Here is a 21,199-nt window from a genome sequence, read left to right as displayed (position 1 = left end):
TTCATAGGCTGATGGGGGGGGGAATAAAAAAAATAAAAAAATAAAAACAAGTGCGTGCTTTTTACGTGCGGTTCTCCTCGCAGCTCCCTGAATAAGACGAGTTGGATGAGGAGGGGAGGGAGCCACTGCCGCACACGCACCCGACCGCTGAAGCCCAACAGAGGGGTTCTTTGTCCGGCCCGGGAGCCACGGTACCGGTGAGTGGAGCTGCAGGCTGCTGGGTTCGGGTCTTTTTTTGTTTGACCGACAGCACACACACACACACACACACACACACACACAGAGGTTAACCGACAGACAGGCATCTACATTCACATCCTGCACTTTATAGTTAAGAGTTGAAGCTTTACTATCGATTATCAGTGATCGGTTTCCTGTCGGGGGGACAGAGGGAGGCTCGGTCGTGTCCTTCCCTGGCACAGCCGGCTGGTACCACGGACAGCGCCTAACGAGGTGCGTTTCTTTTCCCGCAGCTGTCAGCGCCGGCGGGCGGGTCCTGCAACGCTTCTTCTCCTCACCACCACCTGAAGATCTCGTGTGCGCATCTGAAGTAAAAAAAAAACAACATCCTCTGCCAGATTTGAGAAGATGGAAGGACAGGCAAGTGATTTTCTTTCCTCATACTTTCTGTTGTGATCCAGATTGTGATGAGGAGCTGAGAATAAAACACCTGTGAGGAGTGTTTCTGTGTGAAGTGGAGCTGTGTGGGCGGTGTCAGTCTGAATGCATGCTATAATAATGCTGTGAGTCACTGCAGATGTGTGTGAAGGAAACATCGTGTACTATATACATGTCTGGCGTGGATTACAGTGAGCATGCGTGGGTTTTATATTGTTTTATAAGTCTGTGTTCAGCAGGATTGGTCAGGAAATGTGGCCTTTGTTTGACTCATTGTTCAAGTCAGATGTCTTACAACTGATGAGCTAATGCATGAATTACAAGAAAAGTTCACCCAAGAATAAAAATTAAAAATGAGTCATTATCTCCTCCCTCCATGCTGATGGAGAGTCAGCTGATGTTTCATAGTCCACAAAATATCTCTGCAGCTTCACAGCAAGAAACAGAGCAGCATTCTCCTAAATCAACTGAAGTAGCTGGAGACTTGTTTTAAAACAGCATAATCCAAGTCTCAGGAAGCCCAGAGATCCCACATTGATTTTAAAAAGATGTTATTTACACCCTCAAAGCATCATACACCCACTTCAGAGGAGTTTAGCAGCTACAGTGAAGATTTCCTCTTAAAAGGAGTTTAAATAAACGTCTTTTCAAATCAGTTTGGGCTCTCGGTGGTTGGATTACAACACATGGAGCCATCTTAAGTTGTTTTATTACATTTTAAAACAAGTCCCCAGCTGCTTCAGGTGTTTAGGAGAACGCTGGGACGCTGTTTTTGTTGTGAAGCTCCAGAAATGTTTAGTGGAAACTTCACCTGACTTCCCATCAGCATGTGGGGGAGAAGATAATGACCGAACTGTTCCTTTAATGTAGGATGTATCATGAATTCCTGTCGCTCACCAATAAGAAATGATGATGTCACGCTGGATCATCAGCTAAGAAATATTAATTTACATCAACACGTATCATTGCTGTATTTATGTTTAATATATAAATGTTAATCAGTAGATTTGCTTCCTGTTTCTATAAGATCAGGTGCTGTTTTGCTCGCATATAAATTAACGTCTCGTGATTCATGATTGTAATGTATATTTATGACGTATGAACGTCCTCAAAACAAGAGACGGCAGCGAAATAAATCTTTAATGTTTCATTTCAGAAGATGTATATTCGGGTTTAGGATTAGGATTAATATAAATGGACGCTTACACGAAAAATAAGCCTTTTTTTTCTCAAACATAGATTAAGTAACATCTTTTCAGATGTTTTTTGAGCAGCTACAAAAAGAGTTTGAGAGCAGAAAATATTTCCCAAAATGCAAAACATCGTATTAAGCATTGGATCTGATGTTATATGCTTCCTTTGTAAAATCTTATAATCCAGTTTCGACAGCCACAGTAGCAGAAATAGACCAGAATGTAACGCAGCTACAAGAGAAACAAGAAACACTCTCTGCACGTTCACATGTCAGCAACACACCGATGCAACGTGTTCCTCCTCTGGGATTTGCTGAGAGGAACCTCCGGAGACATCAGTTAGAATCAGAGCAGAAGAAATCAGATTATTCTCTTAATCTATTTAGTGAGTGTGTGTATGAGCTTTTGTTATGTGCAGTGTGTTTGGTCCACTGCACTCAGGTCTTCTTACAAACGAGCCAACTATTTTGGTAATCGACGGATCATTTCGGTCATTTTTCAAGCAAAAAAGTCAAATATTTGTTGGTTCCAGCTTCTTAAATGTAAGAATCTGCTGCTTTTTATTGTCATTTATGACAGTAAATGAAAAGTCATTGGGCTTTGGACTGTGAGCAGCATTTTTTACAATTTGTGACTGAACAATAAATCAATTAATCGTGCAAATCAGTGTAAAAATACGCTTGATGATAACTATGTATGACTGGCTCCAGCTTCGTAAATGTGAGGATTTTGTTGGTTGTCTTTGTCGTGTTTGACAGTTCATGAAGAGTCTTTGGGTTTTGGACTGTTGGTTGGATAAAAGAAGCAGTTTGAAGATGTCAGTTTGGGCTTTTTTTGGACTCTCGTGGGTGAGACTTTGTGAAAACAATTGGCAGATTCATCGATAATGAAAATAGTAGTTGTCTGAAGACTGAATAGAAGTTAAAATAACAACAACAAAAAAAAAGTGTGTTGAAAACTCTTAGTTTGCGGACAGATGATAAAACTTTTATAACTTCAGTGAAAACTTTCGCCTCCTCTACATGTTGACTCCTTTCACTGTGAGACTAGTTGCATGTTTGGGTGTACAGATGTGTGTCAGTGTGTTGGTGTGTGTGTCCCTGCAGGGCGTCCTGTCATGTTCTGACTTTGCATCCCGCTCTTATCGCTCGTGCCAAATGTCGACCAGCTCGTCGATACGCGACCCGATCGCTGTTTGACCCTCACGCTAAAAAAATCCGGCCTGCAACGTTTTTTATCTCCCAAAACAGCTCGATACGTTTCACTTCCTGGATTTTAACTGGCGACTCTGACTTGATTGGCTCTTTAGAGAGAAACTGTGTTAGCTGGCTCGGACCGGATGTAGGTCAGATGTAGTCACTGTGTGTGTGTGTGTGTGTGTGTGTGTGTGTGTGTGTGTGGGGTGATGCAGGCATGTGTCCACACCCACATGCACTGTTGCAGTAGCAGGAGTGTACTTTAGCTAATGAGATCCTGCCTCATGTCTGCATGTGTGTGTGTCTGTGTGTGTGTGTGTGTGTGTGTGTGTGTGTGGTTACTTTCAGCCTGTGTCAATAAAACTGTCACCTCCAGGCTGTTGCCATGGAGACGGAGGAAGAAGGGGGGGCGAGAGGAGAAGTATGGATGCTCTTGGTTGGACGGAGGGAAAGAGAGAACGGAGACGGACACTAGGAGGAAGTTTGAGAAGGACAATTAGTGATGAGTCATGGCGGTCGTCTGAGTCATGCGTACAGTGGTTAGCATCAGAAACACCTGTAGCTATGCAACTGTTTCCCCTTGCACACGGCAGAAAAATCATGTTTGCTTGTGGGAAGAACAATGTTTTATTAGTTTAGCGAAAAATGTTGTGTATTTTGACTCAAAAGTGACGATGAATATCCTCTAAGTGTTTTTGTGGCGCCCCGAAACAAGGAACAACAAAAGTTTTTCAGTGAGCAGACGGCAGAAAAAACTCTGTTTGTTTTGCAATCAAAACAAAAACAAAAGACGTACGTCGTGTGGGATCATGGGAGTTGTTGTCTTCATTGATAAAAAGCAACCATTAGCTGATGAAAATCTATCGACCTGCATGGGTGGATGGATATTTCTGGTTTGAACATCATTGGAAACATTTGTGATAGTGTCTCATATTGTATCTTTAAAACGTAATGACATCACACGAGAGCACCAGCCTCACCTCCCCCTCACCAAGTGTTGCTCTCTTTAAAGACACCAAACTCCATTGACAAAAACAGTGATTTTACCTTGCAGATCATCATAAAACTTGACAGAAACAAAGAAAAACTCACTAAAACCAGCTTGATTCATCTTTTCCAGTGTTCCAACAATCACCCACTCTGGTTTAGTCAAAATAAACCTTTAATTTTCAACGAGTTAAATTATAGTTATAGATCTAAATCTACCTGACATAATTATAAGCTTGTTAGCCGTTAGGGTTGGCAAAGAAAAAAACATCAGCGAGCACAAAAAGGTAGTGAGTCCCCTAAGAGCTGCTTTAAGGATGGAGATGTTTGAACCCATGACACTCGGTTACATCGTTGGCAGCAATGTTTCTTTCAATCGTGCTTTTGTTATTTGCATTTTCTTAGCTTAGCTTCCTCAGTGTAGCTAGCCAGCTAACTGTGTCTAAAGTTTCTGAGGCTGATGTGTGTCGGACACATGTGAGAGCTGATCTGAGTCCCGTCACTGGTGATGGACGACAGTATCTCGCCTGGGTGAGACAGTCAGAAGTTGCCATCGAGAGATGATGGGAAACAGCGTTGTGGTAATTAGCATCTCCGACCTTGTGGCAACTCTGAGGGGACACAACCAGAAAAAAACCCGCTTCAGGGAGCTAAAGTCTGATGCTTTAAGTGAAGGTGAACGCTGAATGCTTCAAACCGCCCGAGAGCTCTTGAGTTTCGTCTTCATTCTCAGCTCAGGACACAAGGTATGAGGCTGGACTTTGTGTGTGTGAGCGCAGTGTGTGCACACTGCGTTATAATGACAACGGTTACCATAGCAACACAGCATCTGTTCAGCAAATCTGGGAGCTGCAACAGGCTGCGAGCACACAAGTTTGTCCGGAGCTTAATATGAAACGTTCTCAGCTGGTGTTCGTGGGTTTGTGCATCGTGTTTCTGCTCGTCGACATTCAGATAACTGAGCTGAAGGATGATAAAGGTTGTTCAGACTCAACATTCATAAGATTAAAGAGGGTTTGAGCTGTTGGATCAGGACTGCTGTGTGACTGAGGACGTCTCTACAGATCTAAATAAGAGTCTGGATCTTTAAACAGAAGTGTCATTAAAACACAAACAGCTGCATTAATGTTTGACCGTACACGCTCTTGTTATTGATTCTTATCTGAGACGTTTTGGGTGCCGTCACGTGACCGATAATTTCTACTGAGTCACTGTGACTTGACAAAAAAAAGCAGAGATGGATACAGTCGGTGAGGGAGACGGAGAGGAAAGAGGAAGGTGAACTACAGGGCAGATATAGTGTGTGTGTGTGTGTGTGTGTGTGTGTGTGTGTGTGTGTGTGTGTGTGTGTGTGTGTGATGTTTGATATATAGCTTTTTTTCAGTGTCCTTAGACACCACAATGAGTTGCATTTGGGTCTTGTGACGCGCTCGGGGCTATTTTTTTTTTCTTTCTGTCTTGTTTAATTAACTTTAAAATGAAGTGATGTTGATGATTTCAGACGGATGGTGAAGGATCAGTCTGAAGTTCCTCCTCAGAATTAATGTCACAATGTCGTACTGAACCGTCATCTGTCATCAAAACCACTGATTTTATTTACATGAGGTTCAGTTCACACATTATTTTACTGTCTGTGAAAGTTGTTGTTGAACGTTTTCTGTAGCTCTGATCCCCAAAAAAAGTAAGAACGTTGTGTTCACTGACATCAGTTTAACAAAGCTTGTGTTTCGTACCCAGTCAATCAGTCCCAGCTCGATGCTGTCATCAAATTCAGAATAAAAGCAAATACTTTACAAAAATCAATGAAACAAACGAGCCTGTGTTACCAGACGGGGGAAGTCTAATGAAATATGCTGTTGAGCTGCATTAAGGATTATATATGATGGAGTATGTTTGGACCCATACCAGAATTAAATATCAGACTCAGTCGGCGTCTGCTGCAGCAATTTCTTTAATGTTTCACTGGCCAGCGCCCAAACAGGTGGAAGTAAAAATACATTATATACATACACACAATATATTATGGTTGTGCTACTGCTAAATTCTTGCACACTATCACGATAGTGTTATGTTCGAGTGAAGGTACTTCCGTGCTGATACTACTATATTCTCTTAGATTAACCTGAAGTATAGAAGAAAAGTTACGTTTATTCATAATTGTGTGATAAGTTATAGTTTCAAATCCACCTGAAAGTGACTGAATATTATAAAAGTGGTGGAAAAACACCTGTAGCTCATCATTTAACATCTGTAACATTTAGTCAGCACACATACATTTATATAGGGAATAAAAATCCAACCATATCTGTAAAAATCACAGATAAATGCATTTATTCTAAAATATCATTGATGTAGGTGTAAAACAAAGAATAAAAGTAAAACAATGTTGTGTAAAACAGCCAAAACTTAAATCAAGGCACACTGGTGACGATCAGGAAGGTGGTAGTGTTTTGAAGTCTTTCTAAAATGTCTGTTTTTAATAAATCTTTTCAATTTATCTGAGAAAAATATATAAAACTTTGAATCCGGTGTCCATTTTAGATCCTGAGATACACAACGAGAGCAGACAAATACCTCCAGCCAGTCCATTTTGCAGACACACCCAGAGAGACGCAGAGGCTTTCAGGCTGTCGGCTCACCGGATTATTGAACGCTCGTAAATGTCACACAAGTCCTCAGGGAACGTATGGAAACAGAGAGAAAGAGCAAAACAGTGGCTGTTTGGCCGAAGAGCAGATCTCATTAAGTTTGGGAGCTGGAAAGGATTCAAACAAAAGAAGAAGAAGAAGAAAAGGGAGATGCAGGTGGAGGACAGGGTGGATGTTTGCTTGTTGAGACCTTCAGCTTTAAGAAGAAATCCTCCTGATTCCTCCAGTATATAATAACTCCAGTTTGACCTTCACATCATTTTTTCATTCATGCTTCTCACCCGTCTTCATCTTGATTGGTCCCGAGTAGCCGACACCCACCTGGCCAAAACTGAATCCCGAGAAGTGCAGTCCATGCTAATATTGTCCGACCTCGCTCTGATATTGTTGTGCCAAGGGCGGTGGATCACCTGAGGCCTCGTTCAGGTCTCCATACTGTCTCAAATAACAGCAGCGGCTCGTTCTGCCTCCGTCAGCACCGAGTCTCTTTATTATCACAGAGCTCAGCAGAAACAAAGACACGCTGGCCTACTTTCTCCTGCCGTCACCCAGCGTGACCTGCCCGCTGTTTCATATGAGGGATCGATCCAGATGTTTTTTTAATAAAGTTCGACCTTCGATGACCTCTAGTTGCTCCCCTCCTCCTCCTCCTCCTCCTCCTCCTCCTCCTCCTCCTCAGCACACTGAAATCACTTGAGATGAGCCAAAAGTCTCCTTGCTCCCAGCAGTGTGTGGATGGGTGAAGCATTGAAAAGCATTTCTGACAAAGAAATGTGTCCTAATCACCTTAAATGAACTTTAACCTGAAGTTTCAGCCCAGATTCAAGAATAAAATTTGGGCAGTGAAGGCGAGGTGGCTACCAAATGAAAGATGACTGCTAGAGACCGAGAAAACTGGGTAATTTTGGTGACTGTCGGGACATTTTCCAGCTGTCTTTGTTGCTTAAAAAACAGGTATTTTACATCACAACATGATTTTTGTCCGAACCGTAAACAAATGGTTCATTTACCAACAGCGTTCACATGACATAAAATCCAAAACTGTAGCATGAAAGCAAAGTTTCAACACATTCATGGTTTGCTGAAATGTAAAATGCCAACATTTATTATTTCCAAGAAAGTTCTTCGTCATTTTCAGATTGTAATTTATCGTCATACCTTCCATCAGCGATCACAGAATTAATTATCATCGCTCTTATTTTTGTGCTGATGCTCTCGTAGTTGGAAGACTGGATCTCTTCCTCTTAGTTTTAGTCTGGTAACAACTTCTTTTTGCCTTTTTTTAAATACACTACACCATCTGCCGACACCATCTCAGTTAATCATGTTCCAACTAGGAAACATAGATAAACTGGGCTAGTTTTTTGCAGAAAAAGTTACAAAAAGTGAAACAAAAGGATGAAAACGAAGCTCATGTGTTTAAAGTTTTATTCCAAAACTATTTAAAAAAGTGCTTTGAACAATCTTCATCTCACGTTCTTCACTGATGGTTAAAGATAAGTAAAAACGCAGCAGGACTCTTCGATGACACTCCTCTGATCAGCTCTTTTATAACACATTCATCTTTTGGAGGCTTGGACGTTGTGACATCTGCTCCACCATGATGCTCAACATGATTTCATTACAGAGATGAATACAGGGGCATTATGAGGGCTGACTCAGAACCAGAAGACGGCTTCAGTATTGAATTTCATCTACATTAACTGATTTTGTGTTCGAGAAAGAAAAACAGAGACGCTTGAACGAGCTGAAACGTAACGTGAAGGCCCAAATTTAGTTTTATTTCTAGGTTTTTAAATCATTTTATTCCTGTTTTGGGTGTTATTTATAGAAAACTCTCGTTTGAATGTGATGAGTCATCTTGTGTGGGTGCACAAGTCTGAGCATGAGTTCACCTGAAATTACTGTTTGTGATCCGTCTGGCATCAGCATCAAAATCTGATTATGAGCTCAGATCTCATATTTACTGTCTCTCTCTCTCTCCTTTTATTTCCACATTCATCTCCATTTTCTGTTTTGCTTTTCCATTCTTCTTCTTCTTCTTCTTCTTCTTCTTCCTTCTCTCTCACAGCAGGAAAAGCAGGTGACAGGTTACCTCCTGTTCTCTCTGGGCACCGCTGTCATCGGCTCTCTGCAGTTTGGTTACAACACAGGAGTCATCAACGCTCCTGAGCAGGTTGGTGATGATCAAGAAATAAGACTATCAGCCGAAACTATTCTTTTTACTGACCAATACCAATAACATTCGTCCCTGTACCTTCAGAAACTACGATCCTTCTTCAACGACACCTGGGTCGAGCGCTATGGCGAGCCAATCAGCCCGGGCGTCTGTACCATTGTGTGGAGCGTCGCCGTCGCCATCTTCAGCGTGGGCGGCATGGTGGGCTCCTTCAGCGTGGGAGTCATGGCCAACCGATTTGGCAGGTAGAAACTGTTTACTGTTGTCGTCTTTAATGAGAAGCTAACCCTGTTCATGTCATGTTGCACATATTTACTGTAGAAGCGTCTATCTGGAGATTTTTTTCAGACTTGTGTTGTTTTTCCTCTAATGTCTCTGTGTGTTTCCTGTGTGGTTCAGCTGAACTGTCACAAGCCATTACCTCTAATGGAGGAGATGAAGCGTGTCTGTCTTGAGCCCACAGCTCGGCTCTAATGTTCCCCAGAGTTCTTCCTTCTTTCCTCCATTTACCATTTTCCCTTTCAGGGGTGAGACTGTTGTTTTGAACATAAGTTTGTTTTCCACATTTTTCCACTAAAAATGGTATGAAGTTGTCAAAGAATTCAGATTGAAAATAAATTTGACGTTGCGTTGTGTGCGTGACATGCGTGTCAATCTGTGCACAAGGTACAAAGCTGGAGCTTGGAGCTTCCAGCCTTTGTAAGCTTAGCTAAGCTAAGCTGAGCTAAACTAATCACCTCCTGCTCTAGCTCCATATCACTATGGAGGAAGCTGAATGTGCACGGCATTTGAGTCCGAAACAAATTTCCCCACAGGGAAAATGAGGCACATCGTACCGTATCGTAGCGCTTCATATCATGCCATACCATACCGTACTGTACCGTACTGTACAGCATTGTATCATACCGTACCGTATCGTACAGTACCGTACTGTATCGTACCGTGCCGTACTGTATCATACCGTATCGTAACGTATCGTATCGTATCGTATCGTATCGTATCGTATCGTATCGTAAAGATGGATGACACGTCTGCACCAATATCCCCTTGCGCTAGTGATATAATATTATAGCATCAAATAACTAATTACTAAAAATGAGCACTTGAAAATACATCAGCATGATAAAAACAACCTAAAATTAAAGCTGCAAGCAGCGATGAACGGGCCCTCGCCCCCCCACATACGTTGGGCCGTGGCGCCGTTGGAGGGCAGACGCAGAGGGCAAGTTTGTCCACTATGTGGCCCTAGAGCTCACCCATCAATTATATGTCATGTTGTAATGTATGATTTGGAGAAAACAGCCTGTGAATGTAAATCGGATGATGTTTGTCGTCACAGCACATAGCTGAGCGAAAGATAGCGCCTCAGTAAGCTTCTGTCAGAAATGTATGTATGTGTCATGTGTGAGAGAAAGTGTGTGTGTGTGTGTGTGTGTGTGTGTGTGTGTGTGTGTCTTTTGGTTTCACTTCTGTTTTGTTGTGCTTGCTTTTATTGTGTGAAGCTCTTTGTGCTACATTGTATTTGTATTAAATGTGCGATATAAATGACGTCTGATTGATTGATATCGGGCTGACCCACAACACAACATAGCCACCTAGTGGACAGTTTGTGTCCAACACACACCACACATTGACGTGGCTCCTATAATGGCCAAGCATTGAAAGTTCAGACTGTCATGCCCACCAGGAATAACGTAGGCGAAAGCTTTTTACCACTTTTCATCATCAAGGTATGAGGATGAGTCTTAGTGACTGAAGTCTGTGGCGTTAAATCTGTAGGGCAAGTTAATTAAAGTACGAGCCATGGAAATGGGTGGAAATGGCGGCAACATCTCAACTTTGAACCAAAATGGAAAACTTCCCGTTGGACTGAGGTTGTGGGTCCAAGAGGCTTTTTTGTGTGTTTGGTCACGATACTTATGCGTGCCGAAATTCATTAGTGTATGTGCATGTAGGAGGCGGGGCTTCAAGTTTGATAAAATGGCCGCTGTGAACCAAAGTGGCCGACTTCCTGTTGGACTGAGGGTTTCGGTGCCGAGGGTATTTTGTGCGTCTGGTCATGATACATATGTATATCAGAGGCAAAAGCTTTTGACAAGGATTCATCATCAAGGTCTGAAGATGATATTTAGTGAGTGTGAAGTCTGTGGTGTTAAATCTGTAGGACTAGTGAAATAAAGTACGAGGCGTAGAAATGAAAAAATTAATGGGGAAATGGGGAAAAAAGTATCGACTTAACGTACTCATGTGTAATGAGCTACGGGCCAAATCTGGTGACCCATGACTCATGCAGCCAGTGTAGTTACATGATCCCAACATGATTTTGAGTCAATTGATCACATGACCTGGAAGCTATTGAGCTAAAATGCTAATATTTACATATAAAAATTAATTAAAAAAATAATAAAAATTAATAAAAAATATTTAGAGATTCAAAACGTAAAAACAAGAGGTGTATCTCATGCAGCCAGTGTAGTTACATGATTCCACACTGATTTTGAGTCAATTGATCACATGACCTGGAAGCTATTGAGCTAACATGCTAATATTTACATATAAAAATTAATAAAAAAAACAATAAAAATTAATAAAAAATATTTAGAGCCAAAAATGTAGAAGTAATCCTATAAAAATATGCAGCTCATAAAATCCAAAAGTCAAACATTCAGCTGATAGAAACAAAAGGAAACATAGATTTCCTGTTATCTTGACACACACATGTTTGCAGTGTAAAACTGGACTGACCCTCATGTGTCAATGAGGGATTAGACAGCAGAGCTCCTGACCTTCAGCTACAGTCACGCAGGTCAATCAGTCCTGACACACGTATCGTAATTTCTCAGCTAATCAATGAGGTTGTCAATTTTTATCTTCTTCAACCACATATCTTTTAGCTGATCCTCCTCTGTCCTCATTAAAATAAACAATGCTGAAGCTTATCTCATAAACTACATAAAAAATTCATCACCCTGCCTCTTCTCCTCAGGCGTCGCTCCATGTTCCTGGTGAACTGTCTGGCAGTGATCGGCGGTCTCCTCATGGGCTTCGCCACCATCTGTTCCTCTTATGAGATGGTGATCGCCGGTCGCCTGGTCATCGGCCTGTTCTGCGGCCTCTTTACCGGCCTGACTCCCATGTATGTTGGCGAGGTGTCGCCCACTCCCCTCCGAGGAGCCTTTGGCACGCTTCACCAGCTCGGTGTGGTGGTGGGCATCCTGATCGCTCAGGTCAGCAGGAGCCTTCATAACAAAAAAGGTTCAGACTCTAATATAATTTTTGGTAACTCTAACCCAGCTCTTGTGGTCCTTGGTGTTTAGATCTTCGGTCTGGAGGCTCTGCTGGGCTCAGCCAAGCTGTGGCCCCTGCTGCTGGCCCTCACCGTGGCCCCTGCTGTCCTGCAGTGCATCCTGCTGCCCTTCTGTCCTGAGAGCCCTCGCTTCCTTCTCATCAACCTTAAACAGGAGGAGCAGGCACGCAAAGGTAGGCACTGATACACAGGTGTAGTTTTCAGGGGGCGTAGTCTCTAGTCCAGGTCCTCCTGAATATTATGTGCAGAGACGAACCACTTCCCTGAGAGCCTGACTGCATTATATTCTGTTTTTTCGTATTTTCTTTGACCTAAACGAAGATATTTCCACCATAAATTGATGCAGAAACTCACAAATTGGTGCATAAAAAAACTCAGAAACCAGAATGCAGGAAGTGTTTTAACCTCTGCTTGATATAATAACTGATATGTGCTGCGGCACACGGGACCAACAGACACTGTGAGGGTGGTGCTTAATTTAAGCTCCTTGTCCCTTATGAAACAGGAAACACTAAGGCGGCCAGCTGGTTAAAAAACAATATCGTATTACAGCTAAACAGTTCACTCTACTCTTTGTAGTTGAGACAACAGCCCTTAAATCAGACAGATGATGCATTTTGTATCATCTGGTGGGTAGGAGAGAAATATATCAGATGAGAAAAGTGGGACATAAAGGTGTGCTGAGAGGAAACAAGCTGATGAATGTACGAAAAAACATGAGAGAGAGATCAGTCAGTGTAGCCAGAGATACACAGGGGTGAGCTGAGGTGAGTCAGGATGACGCTGCAGCCTGGAGAGAAGAGTCCTTGAGCTGGCAGAAGGTTTTGGCATCTGTTCCACGTGTAGCCTGTCAGGGTCGACGCCGAGGCGCTGACCCACTTCTCCTTCACACCTCTCGTCACAAACAAACAATCGCAGTTAGAGCTGCATCATAGTTTCTGTGACTGTGAGGTGTTCACAGCGGTTTCTCTGCTCTTCCTGGTAAATAGGTGTGTAGATATAGTGTCAGAGGGGGAGGATGTCAGCAGCTTGTATGGATGTCGACCACGTGGTCCTCTCTGATACCACCACTGGAGGGAGCCACAGTTTGGGATCTTCAAATACCACTTTTATTGGCTTTTTGGGGGGCATTTTTATTCTGTTATTGAGTCGTATCCAGTGCAGAGCTGTGAAGAAACGAGGGAAAAGTTATTGGAGTGTCAGCGCACTGACTCAGCATCACCAACCTGTTAGCAGAGAACATTTTTGTATCTTCTCTCTGCCTTTATGTCCGTGTGCCAGATTAAAAACAAAGACCGGTTTGTGTTTGTGTTCTGCCGACAGCGCTGGTGCGTCTGCGTGGCAGCGAGGATGTGAGTAAAGACCTGCAGGAGATGAAGGAGGAGAGCGCCAAGATGGCCATGGAGAAGAAAGTGACGATCCTCGAGCTGTTCCGCTCGGCGTCGTACCGGCAGCCCCTCCTCATCGCCGTCATGCTGCAGCTCTCCCAGCAGCTGTCAGGGATCAACGCTGTGAGTCAGCCAGAAGTTCTACAAACCTGAGACAGATGGTGGTCAAAGAAAATAACTATATAACAATATGATAATAAAACATGTGTTGTTTTCTCCTCAGGTGTTCTACTACTCGACAGGTATCTTTGAGTCAGCGGGTGTCAAGAAGCCCATCTACGCCACCATCGGCGCCGGAGTCGTCAACGTCATCTTCACTGTTGTCTCTGTGAGTGACGTCAGCGTGTTTCTGTTTCCTGCTTGTGTTTGTGTGCGTTCAGCAGCACATCACTGCCTCCTGTGTCTGTCCTCCAGCTCTTCCTGGTGGAGAAGGCCGGACGAAGGACTCTGCACCTCCTGGGATTGGGTGGAATGGCCGTCGCCGCTCTGCTCATGACCGTCTCCCTCCTGCTGGTGAGTTCGGTGCTATCACAGCTCACCTGACCACCACTCTCCCATCAGCCAGCCTTGATGTTAAATATATACGAATACAGTTCATTCTGTAATAGGATATTGTTTCTGCTGCTTCAGCTACATTGCAGTTTTTTCTTTTGGCCACAAGGTGGCAGTTGAGAGTTATGTATTCACCCACAGTTCTCCCACTAATCATGAGATAATACAGATGTCAATCAGTGATCATGTAACATATCATTTTCTGATGCCTCTTCTTCCTTTTTCTCTCATCCTGAGCAGAAAACTATGACCGCTATGAGCTACGTGGCCATCACTGCTGTCATGCTGTTTGTGGCTATGTTTGAGTTGGGCCCCGGTCCAATCCCATGGTTCATTGTGGCCGAGCTGTTCTCCCAGGGGCCCCGCCCGGCGGCCATGGCTGTGGCCGGCTGCTGCAACTGGACGGCCAACTTCCTGGTTGGAATGAGCTTCCCCAAGCTAGAGGTTTGGACTGAGTTTGGACTGTCTTTGAGAGTTTTTCTCCTGTTTTTTGGTTTGATTTCACGCTTTTGAATCTTTTGTTTTACATAAATCTTCCTCTATTTTCTGTTTCCTTGCCTGTTTACATTCTTACAGATAATATTCACTTATCTGTTTATACAAATCAATAATCTCTACAAAGCTCTGACTCCCCTCTCTCGTCTCCTCAGGAGTTGTGCGGGCCTTGGGTCTTCCTCATCTTCACCTTATTCCTCATCCTCTTCTTCATCTTCACCTTCCTCAAAGTCCCAGAGACGAGGGGCAAGACCTTCGACGAGATCGCCCGCAGCTTCGGCAGCGCCCAGCCTCCCACCTCCTCATCTGTTGAGGACCCTCCTGCCACCGCCAGCGCCGCCACGACGCTTCCCGCCTCACCGGTGAAGGAGAAGGTCCCGCTGGTGGAGGCGCCGGCAGCAGCTCCGCCTCCTGCAGCTGAAAGCACGCCACTCGACGATAAATCAAACTCCACAGTGCAGGAGAGTGTGTAGATCCAGTTTTAATGGTTGACGGGGGTTATAAATGAAGGAAGAATCACAGAGATTTGAAATATGCTGTAAATTGTAGTTAATTATCAAACCTCGGAATAATATAAACAATATAATTTTATAATAGAAAACAACTGCATTATCAATTTGTAGGCTCTGACCTTTAAAAGGTCACGCTTTCTGCTGTCACGGTAACATTTTCTACAATTCCTTCTTTTAAATCCTCCCTTCCTAAACTGTGAAAGGGAAGCGGTCACTGTACAAAACCACAGGTCGAATCTACCGTACATTCCTAGGAATTAAGCTCCACTCATTAAAAGGGTGAGTGTTTCTCAAGAGTGTCGAGTGAGGATGACACAGCAGCAAACACAGGTTGTGTTCATGGAAATACTAACAGATAAAACGTCCATCAGTGCAGACTAAGAAGCAGAGTGTGTTGACAGTGGCACAGCCGTTGTGCAGGTGTTTCCACACGTGTTAGAGAGTTCAGGTCCATGTGGTGAGAACGAGGTGACATGGATCGAGCCACGATGCAAATATTTTTTCACATATTCCTGTCATAGTGGATATTTTAGTGCAATATAACTTCATAGCTGTAGTGTCATCTTGTAATATTTATTTATGTTCTATCTCTTATTTCCTGTCTTGTTTTCAGAAGTGTTCTCAGATCACAGGTCGATGAAGGGATTTTTAAAAACTGAAGCTCTGCCTTCAGCTGTCGAATATGAGCTGACGAAACCAGAGAGCTTTTTAGCAAAATGCCAAAGTAGTGAACTTTAATTACCATCTTGCGAACACATGCGACCTCAGATGTGTTTCTCCTGGTTGTTGAATTCAGGGCGAGAGATTAGCAGAAGCCACAGGTCATGCTGTGTTGATTCATTCTGAAGGCGGTGATTAAAGCTGTAATCCACAAGTTTATTGAACTTTATTTAAATTAGCGGCATCCTCGGTGGAAACCACTTGTTATTGGTCTTGCCCCGAAGGTTCATGAACTTGTTATTGGTTGATTTTCTCTTCTGATATATTTATGGGCAAATAGGGGAAAAAAGATATCAACTTCTTGTTAAATCTTGTGGATTATTGCTTTATTGGAGGGTCAAATAGTTAGTAAAATCATGACTGTGGCTGATGATTTTGAGGACCTGCGGCCTGTGGATAAAAACATGTTGGCTGAATTGTTTTACACATGTAGATCACAGTAGGGTAACGTGCAATGTATATTTTTTTGTTGAAGATAAAGAGTATTTATTACCTTAGAAGTTAATTTTTGTATAAAGTATATAATTATAATACACTAAAGTAAATTTAGAATCGTAATGCTTTCCAAACTAGCCCCCGGGGTAATGAAGTTAAACGAGTCTGTAGTGAGCTGCTCTGGTGGAGTAAACCTACACCAGGGACCTTGAATTGACTGAGAGTGAAACGCTGTAAATCTCATTCGTTGCTCTATTTAGATGCACTTTGTGAACCAGTTACGCAGCAAAGTGAAGCATTAGAGACACAATCGCCGGTATAGAAGTCATTGAGCACAACAACGCTTTATGTCAAATTAACTGAATAATAATTAAAAAAACTATATTTAGGCTACCTGAGCAAATGCTTAAATCTGACAGGCTGTTATTAGAGTAGAGTTGTATAAAATGTGCAATCAAGAAATAGGAGCTGATAATGAAAAGAGGCGATTAAAGGGAAGTGCTAATACTGAAGAAACAACGGGTAAACAACATTTTAGTGGAAGACCAACTGTCCCTGAAGAGTTGCTGTCATTTGATTAAAGTATCTAAAGTGGTTAATTAATTAATTTTTTTATGATTTCATATTTTCACATGGGAGAAATGACTGTGACTATTGACTTATGTTGACTACTCTGATAATCTGAGAAAATTATTTGAAATCTGTGAGTTTTATATGTTAAATTAACATTATTCCAAAATGGAGAACAGACACTTTTTTTTCTATGACTGGCAGCATGACATTAACATTACATTGATCTGTGCATACAAGAACCTTGAATTTAACAGATTGAAGTTTTAGTTTCTTTTAACCTTAAAAAACACCACTAAAAATCAACTAAATGCTTATTTATGCAAGTTAGGCGATTTGCAGACGAGCCTATCCTATACCTAGCTGACCTAGCTAGGAAGTTGTCCCGAATGAAAGAAAAAACAATCACAGATTTTTTTTTTATTATTTAGCCTATTTAAGGCAGCTTTTTTCTTCGCCTCGTGACTTTATCTTTTGGCTATGTTAGCTAACTTAGCTAGCAACTGTCTTTTGCTCCAGAACCTGTAGTCCTCTGGTCTTTCATTTGAACCAACTCCAAACTGAGTCTCGGAAAATGTTTAAGAACTAAAACTACAATCTGCCTTCAAGTCAAAATTAACAGATTTACTTATTTGTTAGCACTTTGGAGTAAAACTAAGCTCAGATGACACGTTGAGATTGGACATTGGGAATGTGTTCAAACACTTTAAAAATCCTTTTGAAACAATTGTGACAATTAAAGCCAAAACACAATGACCACAACTTTGTTAAGAGTTTAAAATTAAATTTAAAATTGAGCTGTAATGGAGGACTGTAACTTTTAGCAATGTCTATTTTCCAACATTAAAGAAGTCTACCATTAGGTTATAAATGAACAGTGTTTCCGCCACACTTCTGTCGGAACTCAAAATCATACCGTTTTCAGTGTGTTTCTGGCTTTATTTGTTGGGTCCAGACGCCGTCTACGCTGTGGTGCTTTGTCTGAAGAGTCAGCCATGTGTAGCATCGTCAGCCTTTACAGATTAATGTATCGCCACCATTGTACGGCATCTTTGGTGTATAAGTGTATGACACAAAGTATATTTTCTATACTCTGTAGTGACTGTGAATTACTGTTGTAAAATGAAAATAACTTTCTCAACTACAGTAATTCATACTGCACTTCGGGAACATATTTATTTATGTATTATTTATTTTTGAATACACATTGAAAAAATATTTATCTTGACAAGTGTTTCAAGTGATTTACACTGAAGTGTAACGTTTGATTTGAGTGATACCTGCCTTGTTATAAAATACTGATCGATACGCTGATTTGAAAGTAAAATATGTCCCTCTGCTGACATTTTTCACTTGATTTAAGAAATATAAGCCTGTATGACTCATGTGATTTGATGTTGAACGGCTTGTTAAGATGAATATTTCTTACAGTGAAGGGACTGATTATGGTCAAAGTCATGGCTTTGTTGTGTATTGCTGTATTTGTGGATGATTGTGGCGTACTGTGTTTGCACTGGGGGAGGTGTGTGGTGCACCCTCTCATGGTAGTGTTCAGTGTCGTATTCAAACTCTCCTGCAGGGTCCCGCTTCTACACCTACACTGCTCCTTTAATATGGTACTAACACTGAACTTGACCAAACCTGAGTCGAATATGGATTTAAAATGCTTTCTATTACTCAGCTTGCCCAGGTGGGTTTGCCTTTTGTGATAACACAATTTCAAATACCTCTAATGTTAATGCTTGTTGCTTTCCATTATCTCTGAGTGCTGAGGTGAATTGAAGGTGTCTCAGAGGTAAAAATGAAGACACAGGTTGAGAATTGTGTTTAATAACAATGTAAAGAAAGCCAAAATGTCACTGTTGTCCAGGAGAGGATTTGTTTTTGGTGTGCCACATCCAAAACCAAGTTGAAAGTGTCAGTTTAAGGTGCAGTCACATCAGCAATTTGTTTTCTCTGGTTCAAACCATTGTGGAAAAACTAATATGATTTATTTGTAAGCAAAACTGCCCATTTACAAGTGAATCAGGGATTGCAAATAAAATTTACACACCAACTCAGTTGCCAGAATAAATGTTGGCAATATGCAGTTTGTTTCTGCAAACCACGGATATGTTGAAACTATGTTAAAGCTTATGGTCTGGTTAGGTTTAGGCACAAAAATGTCTTGGTTATGGTTAGGAAAAGATCATGTTTGGGCTTGCCTGGCATGTCTTGACAAATATATCTGGTTTTGTGGCCACAAACATGGCTGGAAAATGTCCCGGCATCACCTTGAAAATAAGTGTTAAAACGCCATCTATCTCTCCTAGCTGGCGCGCCAACATAATCCCCCAGCTGGCACGCCAGCAAACTTCCCACAATCACAATCCTGAAGTGAGAGTTAGCTCATGTAATCTGAATGTGATGTTACACATATTGTAGGAATGCTAATAGGTACAAATATAATGTCTCCGTGGTTTACATAAATGTTAAGTGCCAATAATTTATTCTGGCGACTGGGCTGTATCGAAGTTTAAACAATAAACTTTAATGTTTTTTTCAAGTAAATATCTCCGGACTCCAAACAAACTGGTTTGGTGTGGCTACCCTCTAAAAGACAGATGCATTCAGTGTATCACAAAAGTACGTGAAAGGATTTTTAAACAAATATGTGGACCCAGGTGCACACTGCTCCCAACTATCGCCATCCACTTTATGCACATGTACGAGCTCACAACCCACCACTTACTGTACAAACTAGGAGAGTAGTATAAGTATTTATTTGTAAATATGTATTTTCTAAAAGAGTACTATTTATATGTTGACTTGCACGGTCATGCGTGTGTTGGGATTATTTTCCCTTTGCGGTGTACACGTTCATTATGTTGAAAACCTCTTTCTCTTTGTACATTTTGCTCCTTCTGTGGGTGAACGCGAGTCAATCGCTGACTAACACAACTTTCTCCCGTCTTATATTTTCATCTCATGTATTTCTCATCACTCAGTGGCAGCCATGGGCTTTTATCTGTGTGCCTATTCAGATTACTCTCAGAGCTGTTGATAGTAGTTTTGTCAGGTTTTTGGCCACCGTCGTTGTCCTTCTCTGCAGGCTTTTTCTAAACACTTCTCGGCTGTAATGGCATTCCCAAACTACTGTATAAAAAACTGTCTCTGAAATTAATCATGTAATGGAAAAAAAGTGTCATCAACATGCTTGAGCTGCTGTGATCTTATCGTTTGTTTGGTCCTGATCTGTGTGTTATAATTGTGTATATAAATGTGCTGACTGTGCTGTATGTCTGAGTACCATGTACTGTAAGTCTGCTATTTGTGCCTCTCTGCACCTCACACATTCACAGACTGTTATTTAAATGTTGTGATGAGAAAGCTTCCCACAGCTTCTGTATGTGAGATGAAATCACTCCCTCTTTTACTTAATGATACACATTCAACAGGTGACGTATTATTGTACGTGGCTGGCAGGCAGTGATTACGATCCATCACGTAATATTTACAGCGTGTCTAGGGAGTCACGTGACACCGTTAATGACTTCTGGGTGATTAACGTTGGTTTCTGTGATGTTGATGGAAGGGAACCTGACAGAAGACATTGTAGCTGCAGGCTTTTATAACATTTCTCAGCGATCACCCCGACTGTTTCTGTTTCACTTGTGTTTGTACTGTACATACCAGACATAAAGTTGTTGAATAAAATACTCATCATGTAACGAGACATGGTGTGACTGTGTTAAGAGTGTTTTTCTCTCTGAATTTTGGTGCATTTGTGTTTGAATTCAACAAATTGAAGAGCAGCCACAATGTGAGCGATTATAAAGTACTCTTCTTCAGTTCTAACCAACTGGAGGGGAGTCGCAGGGTTTTAAACCCTGTGTGGGAGTCGTTAAGGACACGTGTAGGTCGTTGACCCAACCGGCCTTCGTGTGAGTTGCTAGGTGAGCACAGGTGTGAATGGTTGTTAAGCCGTGTGGGGAGGGAACTCTACTGCATTGTAGGTGGGTGATAAGTAATGTCTTAGGCCACCTCCTCTGTTCAGACCATCTGTCTTCTCTGGCCAAGATGTTTACATCGTTGGCCCTCACGACTCTGAAACTCAGAGCTCTTTAAAGGGGCCTTCCACCATTTGTCAGAACAACACGGTTTAAAATTGTCGTTTGTGGCTCTGGAGGAAGCTTCTTTAAAGTCTTATAAGCAGGATTGGGAGGATTATTTAAAATTTAAATGTATTCGGATACAGTTAAATTACCTGTTAAAAAATGCAGATATTTGCCTAATCCAAGAGATAATTTTTTTCCAGGACATCTTTGGTGACGATCTAGCTGGTACGACAGACAGGGAGCGCGTCAGTAGTCGTTATTAGAGTTGACGCCATTGATTAGTACAGTAACTGAGTTCTACC

At 41.9% G+C, this 21,199-nt stretch overlaps 1 protein-coding gene across 2 annotated transcripts; it reads left to right on the top strand.

Moving 5' to 3' along the window:
* Positions 1 to 39: 39 nt before the first annotated feature.
* On the top strand, positions 40 to 20,515 carry LOC311272912 (solute carrier family 2, facilitated glucose transporter member 1-like). 2 transcript variants are annotated; one of them, XM_084379662.1, is made up of 11 exons: positions 40 to 197; positions 474 to 600; positions 8,717 to 8,818; positions 8,906 to 9,066; positions 11,808 to 12,048; positions 12,139 to 12,301; positions 13,452 to 13,639; positions 13,740 to 13,844; positions 13,931 to 14,029; positions 14,309 to 14,512; positions 14,719 to 20,515. In XM_084379662.1, exons 2-11 carry the CDS (start codon positions 589 to 591, stop codon positions 15,034 to 15,036), a joined length of 1,593 nt encoding a protein of 530 aa, XP_084235788.1. In that variant the 5' UTR covers positions 40 to 197; positions 474 to 588; the 3' UTR covers positions 15,037 to 20,515. The 2 variants fall into 2 exon arrangements, with proteins under 2 accessions (XP_084235788.1, XP_084235787.1); XM_084379661.1 differs by having other exon boundaries at positions 41 to 197; positions 8,714 to 8,818.
* The last annotated feature ends 684 nt before the right edge of the window (positions 20,516 to 21,199 follow it).

This window comes from Pagrus pagrus (genome assembly GCF_965226575.1).
Source record: "Pagrus pagrus genome assembly, chromosome: 17".
Taxonomy (NCBI): domain Eukaryota; kingdom Metazoa; phylum Chordata; class Actinopteri; order Spariformes; family Sparidae; genus Pagrus; species Pagrus pagrus.
This window is presented reverse-complemented; position numbering and strand designations above follow the sequence as displayed.